This window comes from Oryza brachyantha, chromosome 12 (assembly GCF_000231095.2).
Source record: "Oryza brachyantha chromosome 12, ObraRS2, whole genome shotgun sequence".
NCBI lineage: Eukaryota > Viridiplantae > Streptophyta > Magnoliopsida > Poales > Poaceae > Oryza > Oryza brachyantha.
Window position 1 is genome coordinate 40129 of NC_023174.2, and position 12530 is coordinate 52658.

Consider the following 12530-nt stretch of genomic DNA (forward strand, 5'->3'; position numbering starts at 1 on the left):
ATTAATTTTTGTTTCTGGAATTATATTTCTAATCAGATTCTTTTTTGTTTTTCGGTTAGAGTGGAATTTTCTAGCCTTAGGGTTAAGGTTTAGGAAAGATGATTGAATTGATTATGTGTTGTTGTACACAAACAAACATATATGGTAGAGAGATCCTAATGAATTATAGTGATATGCCGAGGAAGAGAGGAACGGAGCGTGAGGTCGAGCATGTCAGCCTCCATCTGCATGGCCTCCTTGGCCATTTCGCCCATGCAGAACCCAATCGAAGCCATGGCTGATGCTCCTTGCTGCTGTTGTGGCTGCTGCAACAAGGCGTGGCCGAGGAACGACTGCACCAACGTCTCTGGTGCCTCGTCGTCATCGCAGCAACAGCTGCTGAGCCGGATGCCGGCCTCCAGGTCCTTGCGCTGCTTCTCATCGTCGCTGGGCCGGTGGAGAAGGGCGCTGGTGTGGTCGAGGGAGGCGGAGACGAGGCCGTGGAAGCGGTGGATTGCATCCGCCGCCTCATCTGCTGGTGGTGTCACCGCAAGCGCCTTCGTGTAGAGGCAGAGCAGCTGGGCCATCCTGTCCAGCCTCCCTGCTACCTTGTCGTAGCAGCTCGCGGGGAATGGCACCGACCACAGGAAATGGGGCTCGCCGGCAGCCTCTGCCACATATCTCTTGAGCAGGGCCACCTGCTCCTGCACCGCCTTCACCTTCGTCGACGTCTGTCCACCCCAAGAGTCGTCGTCGTTGAAGCAGCATGCCAGGGTGGCGAGGCAGCGCGCCAGCTGCTTCGTGGCCTTGGCGGATGGCCTGGCGGCGGGCTGGAAGACGAGGTCGGCCACGACAGTGCAGGCGAGGCCTATGAAGGTCTCCACCAGGCGCGACACGGTGAACGCCATGGGCGGCTCGTCGTAGCGGCGACCCACGATGATGATGCCTGACACCGCCGCCGCTACGCCCCCAGCTGGGCCGTAGGCGCGGCTGCGCTTTAGGAAGCCGGCGGTGAGGATGAGCCAGGGGAGGAGCGCAAGGAAGCGCAGCTCCATGAGGCGACGCTTGTCGATGAGGAGGCAGGCCAGGGCCCCGTACACGGAACCGAGGGCGGTGCCGTGGGCACGTGCAATGGCGAGAGCCCAGGTCCACTCGCGTTCGGTCGCCATTGTGGTGGCCACGATGAGCCCCGCCCAGAAGCCGTGGTCGCTACTGAAGAGCAGGCCGAGCAGGACGGCGAGGCCCAGCGAAAAGGCGCACTTGGCCGCCGCCACCAGCCTTGTCGTCCTTGCTTCCTTGTGCCATGGCCACGGGCGGTGTTTCCTCTGCTCTTCATCGTCTTTGGTGTTTCCATCGCATTGGGAGGCAGCGTCTGCAGGCGGCAGCTTAGGAGGTGATGATCCGTGGAGGAGGAGATCCATGCAGAAGAGGAAGGCTAAAGGGGGCAGCTGCTCCGGCACCACAACTCCATACCCATGTTTGGCCATCTCCATGCCGCTGCAACTGCGTCTTGTGAGCAGGGTGAGGCGTACTTGGTCCGTGGCCTGCTGCAGCCATGTTAGTGTTGGTGTTGGGCAGATGCTGCTGCTGTTGGGTGCACGCTTGTGCATCTGGATGCAGGCCATCTCCATCCCTCGCAGAGGCATCTCTATCAAGTCGTGCACCTGTTGATCCTCTTCATCGTCATCCCAGCCGCCCCCGCACCACCGTTTCAGCAGCGCCGGCATTCGCTCCCACTGCAAATCACCCTGTAATGCACGTATATAGTAATTAATTACTTATAGTTAAAAGTACGAGCATTTTTTACTGTCATTACGATGATATCATGATATAATTACCTCCTGGTTCTACTCATCTAGTATATATGAATAAAGGGTAATTTTAACGTTCTTAGAAGAAAAGAATACTTCTATGTTTCAAAATTTATACTCAAAAGTACTTTGAGATACAAAATTTTTGCACTACAAAGGTGATAACTCCCGATATTTTCTTAAGCACGATAAAATTACTCATAAATCAAATTATATATATCCCTACAAGTATCATGAGACCATTTTCCTACAAGCTGGTATAAACTTTTGACGAGGATTCCTTGATATCGATAACTAGATTTCTAGTGCGTGCTAGCTTGTACAACTACTATGTACTTGGGACTTATTAGTGCAGCTTATTAATCATTATGACGTATGAAAGGCAGAATTTAGCACTAGATTCTGACGGCTCTTCCGGACCATATATGTGTTGTATACTACTGTATATATTATATAGTATGGTATAGTATAGTATATATACTTGGGCGGAGGTTATGCGGCGGCGGAGGAGGGCGGCTGCGGAGGCGGCGCGGTCGGCCTGCGAGATGATGCAGGCGGCCACCCACTGCCTCCGGCGTCCGCAGCAATAGGTCGACGACGATGACCCTGCAGCAGCGTCGAGCTGCATTAAGCGGAAGGCGTGGGCCAGCAGCCTGACCCTCTCCGCCGCGACCTCCAAGTAGGCGGCCTTGTTGGCCCTGACCTCCTGCGTGGCCAGCCGCGGGCAGGGAAGCAACACAGCCAGCAGCGCAGCCACCACCCCGAGCGCCGTACACGCCACCACGTTCGCCGGGTGCAGCAGCACCGCCCCATCTCCATCTGACCGCCGCATGCTCTCCTGCCTGAACCTCGCCACGTATATGATGATTATCTGCCCCAGCGCTATCCGCTTCGCCACCGCCCCCGACCCCGGCAGCGCCACTGCAAACGTGCTCAGCGCCACCACCACCGTCGTCGCCACCACCGACTCCCCGGCGCCGGTGCGGTGCGCCAGCCACAGCGGCAGGACCGACGGCACGGCGCCCATGGCGGTGGCCTGGACTGCGCTGAGGGCGGCGCGCACGGCGCTGCCGAGGGTGGCGTCGACGACTATGATCACGGTGACGACGTAGGAGAAGGCCGGGAAGGTGAGGTGGCAGCGGATGGCGGGCGGGGCGTAGATAGAGGCCACGCCGACGATGGTGCAGGCCAGGGCGGCGCGGAAGCCCGAGGCTAGTGAGGAGCGCCAGCGGCGGCGAGGCTGCAACTGAGCCATGATTGCTATATCGTCGGTGGCCGGCGATGATGGCATGTTCTGATGATTACGTTACGCTAGTACGTACTCACCTATATATCTATGAAACGTATATGCATCGATTGATCGATCATCCGCAGCTTATGATCGATGCATCGCTCGCGTGCATGCGCCATATATATATTGGAGTTGGAGCTCCATCAGCTCGATCGCGTCAGCAGCTAGCAACCGCGCGCTGTCCTGTTAGGTCTGCAATCGCATATTTTTTAAAGTAAAATAAAGTAGAGGAGTAAAGTAGGAGCTTGTTTCTTTCAACCATAAATATTTTTAGTGGCCACTCTTGCTGCTCCACTGCTTTTGGAGCAAACTTAATTAGCTAGCTGACCTCACTATCCATGCATCCATTCAACCATCGATGTTGATATCGATTGATCATCCGTAACGAATTAGTGTAATTTTGCGATGGAATTGAAATTCTTTACCATGCATCGATGATCTAACGTACACATAAATTGGGTGTCTTCCACCTGGATACGCACGGAAACAACGTACGTGTGGATGCTAGCAGCTGCTATATCCATTAATGCACGGTGCATATATACATGGGATGCGGCCAATAGATCAGCGATCAATTAATGCAAATTACAGGGCCATCCGGACATTTCAAAAGACCAGCTGTGGAGAATGGATCGATCGGTGGATGGCTGCAGGAGAGCATGAAAGGTTGAAATGGCATATATGCATATGCAGCTAGCTCACAGTCATACTGCACCAAGCATTCATTGATTCATATATCCTGCACGGTTAATTGAAGAGATCTGGAGCTATACCAACTTGACATAACTCTTATGGTCAATTGGAAATACTCAAATTAATATCATCAGCCTCTACGAGTCTATTATGTGGCAGAATAAAATTTCTAGCTACCACCTACGACGATACAAATCAATGTTAGAGAAATTTTAGAAATTATGATGTCACCGAATAGATACGCGCATGCATGTTAGTAGCCTAATTTGATGTTTTATTGAAGGATGAAAGCATCACCGATGTCACACAAACATCACCACCTATAAGTTCTTACTTTGTCATGCTCCTTTGCGTCCACCTTTTATTCAGGGATAGGAGCTGAAAGATGACTCAATCGTGTGTTCATTGGTTCTCCATCCCACGGTGAGAGAGCAAGGTGCCCAATGAATAGCAAAACTAATATTCCTCTCGTTCCATATTAGAAGACTTATTGTTCTTGGCTAAATTCATACGTATGCTAATGAATCTAGACATATACATATGCAAAAAATATATATTGATACGTAGATAAATCTAGACAAACATAGAAAATCTTATAAATATAAAATAAATGAAGTATGTTACTATTATTATTCTAAAAGAAAATGTTTCGAGTAATTAGCTAGCTAGCCGTACGTACGTGCGGTACCTTTTCAAGTATAGACGATGTTACGGATGTCCCTAGGTGAAGCCGGAACGGCAGGACAGAATCGCAGACATGCATGCATACATATTGTCTTGTTGCTTTTGGCCCTTGAGGTGCATGGAAGGGGCAAATGCATCTCCAGTAATACCTAATTTGTTCCACTGCCTGTTGCCTGCAGCATGCATCATCCACACATTCTCTCTCTCTCTATATATATTTTACATGCATGCATGTTGGCCAGCATACCTAGAACAAAGTTGGTTAAAGCTATATATCGATCGATCGAGCATCCAATATTCCATTAAACTTCCGCGCGCGCGCGCGCGTATGTGTGTGTGTATATATATATTCGCTCAGCTCGTTGCTAGTTGATATTATCTGGTGTATGCCTAGCTTGCACACAAATTATGCTAACCCCACACACATATCTATTCCTATTTACATACTCAATCCCTATAATTCTATAATTATTGTTGTTTTGAATAAAAGTATGGTCAAACTTTTAAAATTTAATTATTCATAACTTTTAAAATATTTAATTTTAAAACACTATGACAACATGTATATAGATGGGTCATTAAGAGTATTTTAATAAAAGTAAATATTTATTTATTTTTAATATATTTAATAGAAAATCATAATAAAAGATAGATATAGAAGATCTTATCGTTGTCTTAAATGACAAGAATTATTAAACTAGATGGACTGCATATTGTGCTAGCTTTCTTGACTGCTTTCTATTTCCAATTTAGCAATTGCCAATTGCCAAATTGGTCACTGCATATGTATACAACTCTTTTTTAAAATATAATTTCAACCGCATATATATACAACTCTTTTTTAAAAAATAATTTCAACCGAGCCCAAACCCCACTATACTCTGCAGACATGCTGTGGTTGATTAAAGCGTCTCAGCCACTTGTTTAATTTCTAGCGGACTACATATATATGTGAAAAAGCTGAGATTCTCGATAGCTTTTTACTTGACCACCCAAATATAAAATTAAGAGCATCCCCAGCTGTGCATCCATCCCATCCTCCTTCAAAAAATAGAGAATGAAGGGTAAAAATTTAGCTTCAGCAGAACATCTATCATATCCTGTATTTTTGGATGTCATCTATATTAAAAGAGAGAAACTCTATATTTGGATGTTCTCTCTGCATCCTCCAAAGAGATGTGGATGATGACAGATATGGATGATCTGCTGGAGTGCAAAGAAATATGAGAGATAAAACTGTTTTAGATGATCATCCAAATAAAGATATATATGACCAAATTTAGATGAGCTGATGGAATGCTCTAATGGCTGTCATTTCATATCCATTCCTTTCTTAATTACTCCTATTAAAAAAAATCTTTTGTTAGTTACTAATATACCCTTATATCCTACTTAATAGCAATTTGCTTCACTGAGGTTGAGCCACGTCACTCGGAATTAGGAAAACGGTAGGATTAGATCCTAATGGGTGGATTTTATCAAAAGGGCTATTTAGCAAACGTTTGTGTGCCATAGTTCCATGCGAACACTAGCAATCTTTTTTGGCATATAACTTTTGTTTATACATATAAAGTTTGTAGCATCATTGTTGTTTATAGATATAAAATTTACATATTCGATTTGAGTTTAAACTAAAATTTGATTTATAATTTTAAATTCAAATGTTTATATACCTACATTAAAAAAATTATATGTACAAAGTTTATATACTTAAAGTTTATACATAAAATTTGATACGCTTAAAATTTATACATGTAAAGTTTATATGTCTAAAATTTATATATGTTAGTTAGACAAGGTGTTCGTACGGAGATCATCCACGCGAACGTTCGCTAAATAGACTCACCTGATTTTATCCCCTCTTTCTCCGTCTGGTGGGTGCAGTCCAATTTGTTTGCACACGGAAAGCCCAATTTTGATGAGCAATGCCACCGCGAGACGGATGATTGCTCCCTGCGCGCGTGTCGCCTTGCCCCCTGAACCTGAATGAACGCGCGCGCTAGCTAGCACCGTTAGCATTTCCTCTTCCTGTCGAGGACTATCCCCACTTCTCCGATCTGGATGGTTGGCTGGCTGCCATAGAGTCACCTGCTTCCTCGGCTGCTCACCTCCTACGACACCTTTTCACATTCTTCATCCTTGATACTCCCTGCCAACTTTTTTATTTGACGCCAATGTCAAACATTTTCATAGGGAGGGAGTATTTGATAGTTGGTTCATATTAACCTTTCTTTTTCTTTCTAGCAGATTACCTTATTGCTTACTACCTCCGTCCTAAAATAAGATCGTTTTCAGTTTTCTGATACAATGTTTTGACTCTTTGTCTTATTAAAAAAAATTTGTGATTAATATTTTTTATTCTTACTAAATGATAAAATATGAATAGTACTTTTATGCATGACTAATTTTTTAAGTTTTTATATAAAATTTTTAAATAAGACGAATGGTCAAACGTTGGACACGGAAAAACAAAAAATAAAGTTATTATGGGACGGAGGTAGTAGATTTTATCACCCTCTTCTTTTTCTACCTTCATATTTCATGTATTTCTCCTTTATGACAATTCCGGTTGTCCTGTCCTTGATTAAGAAGGTGTTTTCTGAAAATGTGGACGCTACCATCTTTCTTTTCCTAATTTTCCCCAACAAAATATCATTAGGTGGTTTGAATGTATCCAATGGATGTATTGCATGAATTGATTTGATAGAGAACAAAACATAAGTGCACACATGGAAACAGCGCGCAGGGAGATCAATCAAAGTTTCCTTTGTCTAAAAATTTGATGATACTCGATTCTAAACATTTACACACATGATATTTTTTTTCTTACCTCTGTTAAATTTGTCAACATACGTTAGATCTCATCGGCTTTTGAAATATTGTTTCGTATATTTTTACTTTTTTGTTAAAAAACCTTATCTTTTGGTTTTATATTTGATTACATTCTGTTAACTGAATTGTTAATTCCACGTTGCCTATGTTTTACCTTTTTTCTATAGTTTTAGGCAATTTTGATGTACACTTGATGCAGCCTTCCCATGCTCAGCTGATAGAGTTTGTTGCTCTAGATGGTAGATTCATGGGTTGTAAGGCGCTATGACTTGATCAAGTGATCCATTCACTACTACAGATAACACCTTCGCACGCGGTCAAAACTCATTTTCGCTGGCGGTTTGTATGGCCCTCCTAGCTCTTTATGTTTGTGATAATTGGCTTTAGGATATAATAGAAATCGGTGAGTGTGTTTCATAGAATCCTGCTAAGAACTTCTCTTATTCTAGGTGGACATCTCTATACAATTTATTGTTAATAAAAAAACGATTTCTCTGGTCATTTAATCTATATATACTACTCATGATGGTCCAATCATTGGAATGCCTAAGCGAAAAACCTAGCTCAAAAAAATTAAATGTGATTTTGTTCTCTTGAAGTGTGTGCTCAAGTGTGTATCTCAAAATTTTTTTCTCAAATTTTGCCTTCAGAAAAATCCTCAACAGTCTGGATAACAATCTCCAATTCCAAATTCAAATTTCTAGTCCAAACTTCCCAAAAATCAACTCCAAACCAAAATATGTTTTCTTGTTATTTGCGCCAAACCTCTCGTCAACCCAATAGCCCTTTCGCCACTGCACCCTTTCCCTATGCCAACTTCACTAGCCCACTTGCGCCACTCAACCTATCGTGGCCCATGAGGCATACTTTCTCACATACACTCGCCTAAGCAGCCGTCGACACCCTTGGGATCACGTGTCAGGACCGCCTCCCGATCCCAACATGGCATGCCCACCTATCAACCTCTCCGACCTGCCACCTCATCCTCCATCCTCCTCCTCCGGTCGCCGCACATCGCTGTGCTCCTACATGACCCAATACCGCCCTGACTGGCTGACTCACTGCACCTTTCTCCTCTTTCTTCGTCCGATTCCCATTGTTGCCTCCCTCTGGAATCCATGCTGCAGCTACTGTCTCTATTTCATTGTCTTTGAACATCCACCATTGCTTCCATTGCTATGCTCTGTTCACTCGTGCTAGCACCGACCTATCAAATGTTACGTCTGTCTCCTCGAGCGCTGCATGTGCCCATGCCGCCACTCCTTAGCTAGTGGAAGAATAAAGAAAACATAATTAAGGACTTAGAACTCTTTAGTTATATGGCAGATGAGATCAATAGGCTTTTAACTAAAAATGAAAGCTACATGACCATATCATAATTACAACAATGAAATTCATGTGAACAACTGAGAGTTATATAGTACTTTAATTTCATTTCCACATTAAACGAGGCCTTCATCTAGCCTCCAAAGGATGATCCAACTGTCAAGAATTTTGGGATGATGGGCTCAACGCATGTTGAGCTCTTGGTTCTAACCTATGTAGGATATATTGATAAGCGCAGGAAAGATATTAATTCTAAATGTTCATCACCGAGAGGATGTGCAACTGTAACACATAATCCCTCCTTTTTTTTTACTTATAAGTCGCATTGGGTTTTTTCTAAGTCAAATCTTATTAAGTTTGGCCAAGTTTATAGAAAATATACTAATATCCATAACACAAAATTAGTTTAATTAAATCCACCATTGAATTTATTTTCATGGTATATTTATCTTTTTGCTAAAAGTATTGCTATATTTTTTTAAAACTTCATCGAACTTGAATAAATATTGCTATAACTTGTTGAGCTTTTCATTCCAACTTATAGGATAAGTAACATACCTGAATTATGACAATGAAATGCACTGTTATGGGATGGACAGTTAGAAGGTGTCGTATTCCTAACTTCGAAACTATTACACATATTACTACCCCTTGGGGTCTATTTCTGGCCATCATAAGTGGATCGGTACTAGAGTTACATATTTGATTACATGATTCTTCTCTTAAGAGAGTAATTTGTAGGGGTACCACATGGATTTTACATAGGTATAGGCCTTTCTGGGCCAACCATAATATGCACCCACTTGATGGACCTTCGTGGGGCACCATTTATCTTCTAACGTTGGCCTTAATCTCCCTAAAGGTTTCTTTGGCAAAGACATAACCTTCGTCGAAGGTGTCACCACCAGTCGACGGTCCTTCCTATTGAAGGCTAAATCTTAGAAGAGGTCCTATCACCTCGAAGGCCCACATGGCCATTTCATAATTCAGCCTACTTTAGGCTTCTAATGGGTCGGTACTTGGCCTCAAATCCAACATCAATCGAGGCTTCCATGTAACCCTCTAAAGGAGGATCCAATGGTCAAGATTTTTAGAGTGACATGGCTCAATGCATATTAAGCTTTTGGTTACTGTATAGAATATATAGATAAGAGCGAGGGAGGTATTAAGCCTAAATGCTCATTAAGTTTGACCAAATTTGTAGAAAAAATAGTGATATCCATAATACCAAATTAGTTCAGTTATGTCGATCATCGAATATATTTTTATGATATTTATTTTATGTTGAAAATATTTCTATATTTCTAATAGAGTTGGTCAACTTTAAATAGATTTAACTTACCGTAAACCCAAAGTGACTTGTAATATAAAACGGATGGACTAAAGATATATCAAAAGATATATCAAAGTATATTATTATTAATTGGAATTAACTAATTAATTAACTATAAAACTTTATATAATTTTTGAGTGAAAATCCTTCAAATTTAAGGACATGCAGTATATTGGAGCGTAATTATTATTATATTATAAGAATTCAACCAATTAAATGAAGCGCACGGCATGTTGGCTAGGCGTGCGCATTAGGTCCTAATAGTCAATCACCGGCTAGCTCACACGTTGTGCAGAATTTTTCCACCTCCCCATGAATCTGAATGCAATCCGGCCAATGATCCAGTAATTGGAAGTTTTGGATAAACTAAAAAGAATGGTCTGAAGTTTTATAGCAAATCCACAGATGGAGTGAACATACATTAGGTGTCGTCAAGACGAGGATACATGTTTGGTTGGCGCGTCGTGCTTGGCCTTGAGCTGCGTCTCCGTCTCCGTCTCCGTCTCGGAGTCCGATCTTTGGTGGAGCCAGTGGACGATGTCGCAGAAGACGGCATCGATGTTGTCGGGGAGCTCGCCGGAGGTGAGGGCGTGCCACATGCCCGGGTAGAGGTTGAAGGTCTTGTCGGCGGAGGAGGCGGAGCGGAAGAGCAGGTCGCTGACGGAGGGGTCGGTGACCCGATCGGCGGCGCCGTGGAGGAGGAGGAAAGGGAGGGAGACCTGGGGAAGGATGGAGGACTCGAGGAGGAGGCTGACGCGGAGCAGCTCGTAGGCGGTCTTGAGGCGCGGCCTGTCCTTGTAGCACAGCGGGTTCCCGCGGATTTCATCTCTCTTCCATTGCATCCTGTACGCCAGGTCTATCACGTCATTTGTTGGCACCACGCGCCACGTCGGGATGATGCTCGTCATCATCTTCAGCACGCTCACCACCACCGGATGCGGCCTCATCTCCTCCGCGATCTATATATGTACACTTAGTTAATTTGCATTTGCGTTCATTGTTAACAGTACTTACGTAACGTACTCAATAATCAATTCATTAATCTCCCACTGCCGGTGCCGGCCGGCAGCGTAGAAAACGAGAAAGAGACAGATTGGTGGATGCATGACAGGTCCGCAGACGCGTAACTAAATAGTCGTTAAAGAAAAGTCAATAGTCAAAAGTAAGATGGAGAGTAGTTATGGTGGGAGGACCTTGCACATGGGCGCGACGAGAATGGCGCCGGTCCAGAAGACGGGGCGCATGCGGTGGAGCAGCAGCGCGACGGCGCCTCCCATGGACTCGCCGAGGAGGAATCTGCGGGGGAAGGATGCGGCGACGGCGGCGAAGAAGGCGTCGCAGTCACGGACGAGGGCGTCCATGTCGGGGACGTATCCCTGGAGGCCGTCGGAGTGGCCATGGCCCTCGTAGTCGATGCCGTAGACGGCGTAGCCCGCCCGAGCCAGGCGCTCCGCCGTGCCGCGCATGGTGACGCTGCACTCCACGGCGTAGCCATGGCAGAGGCACACCACGCCTCGGGGCTTCGTCGGAATCCAGCTGCAGGTGAAGAGCCGCATCCCGCGTGAGTTCACCACCGAATCCTCCGAGTACAAGTACCCTTCATCGCTGCTGCTGCTCATCGCCCTCTCCGATCCGATCCTAGGTAGGCAGCTAATTAACCAATGAATGATCGATCGCGAGCAGAGGATCGGAGGCAGTAGTAGATCGACCGACTCAAGGATCAAAATTAATTTAAAGAAGCTAATTAATAGGGAAGGAAGGCCGGAGCGGAGAGACGTACACCAGGAGTACATATATAATACAAATCCAACCAGGAAAACAAGGGGATCAATAATATATGGGCCGCGTCCGTCGTCGTTGATGCGCGCGCTGGATGTATATATTTAATTACTAATTATTACGAGTGCTAATCGATCGGTTTTGAACGTGCAGTGCGCGCGTGCAACACGTGGACCGATATCCACATATAATCTCAATTTCATTCAAACCTTGTAATTAATAACCAACTAATAAATTAATCTCTTTGTTTTTTTGGTTTAATTTGGTCCTTACAAAAGAATAAAATATTGCACCATATATCCCAAGGCGTCCGACCTGTCGGACTGTTCCGTGTATCTGTCATTCAGTTATACGTATCCCTATCTCGCGATGCCTGTCAACATCAACCTCCTGCCGGCCTGTATATAATTAAGGTGTTCGGTATCTTCCAAATTCAAACCTTGCATGACCAACAAACTACGTATTGTAATTAATTAAACCGTTTGAGATAGCATACTAGCTAGTTGTTTGAGGGTATTAATAAATGAATTAACTTTTAACAAATTTAAAGCTTTCGTAAGAGTATTTAAAAAATTATTAGATAGTGTTTTTTTTTCGGAATTCATGGAACAGATCATTTGCAACCTGGTGAAGCATGGAATTTTTTTTTAAAAAAATATCCAAATCCAAAAATCAGAAAAGAACATGCATGCATGACCTTAATTATTAGTATGTTTTCAATTAATTAGCTATTATACATAAGCACAAAATTAAGTGCCGCTAATTGCTTGTTTTGAGATATATGATGTCTTCAGTTCAGTTA

At 44.1% G+C, this 12530-nt stretch overlaps 2 protein-coding genes across 2 annotated transcripts; both read right to left on the reverse strand.

Moving 5' to 3' along the window:
* Positions 1-121: 121 nt before the first annotated feature.
* Positions 122-3045, reverse strand: LOC102716927. The gene is made up of 2 exons (XM_006664904.2): positions 2272-3045; positions 122-1727 (listed from the first exon to the last, which is right to left on the reverse strand). The coding sequence occupies exons 1-2, from the start codon at positions 3043-3045 to the stop codon at positions 156-158; spliced, it is 2346 nt and encodes a 781-aa protein (XP_006664967.2). The 3' UTR covers positions 122-155.
* Positions 3046-7937: 4892 nt separating this feature from the next.
* Positions 7938-11728, reverse strand: LOC102715366 (caffeoylshikimate esterase-like). The gene is made up of 3 exons (XM_015843523.2): positions 11143-11728; positions 10370-10908; positions 7938-8557 (listed from the first exon to the last, which is right to left on the reverse strand). Exons 1-2 carry the CDS (start codon positions 11566-11568, stop codon positions 10381-10383), a joined length of 954 nt encoding a protein of 317 aa, XP_015699009.2. The 5' UTR covers positions 11569-11728; the 3' UTR covers positions 7938-8557; positions 10370-10380.
* Between the last annotated feature and the right edge of the window lie 802 nt (positions 11729-12530).

Excerpts from the sequence above, each read along its gene's own strand:
- LOC102716927 (XM_006664904.2), bottom strand. The coding sequence starts at position 3,045 with ATGGCTCAGTTGCAGCCTCGCCGCCGCTGGCGCTCCTCACTAGCCTCG. Across the intron at positions 1,728-2,271 it reads GCCGCATAACCTCCGCCCAA|GGTGATTTGCAGTGGGAGCG; the intron begins GTATATATACTA and ends CGTGCATTACAG.
- LOC102715366 (XM_015843523.2), bottom strand. The coding sequence starts at position 11,568 with ATGAGCAGCAGCAGCGATGAAGGGTACTTGTACTCGGAGGATTCGGTG. Across the intron at positions 10,909-11,142 it reads TCGTCGCGCCCATGTGCAAG|ATCGCGGAGGAGATGAGGCC; the intron begins GTCCTCCCACCA and ends GTACATATATAG.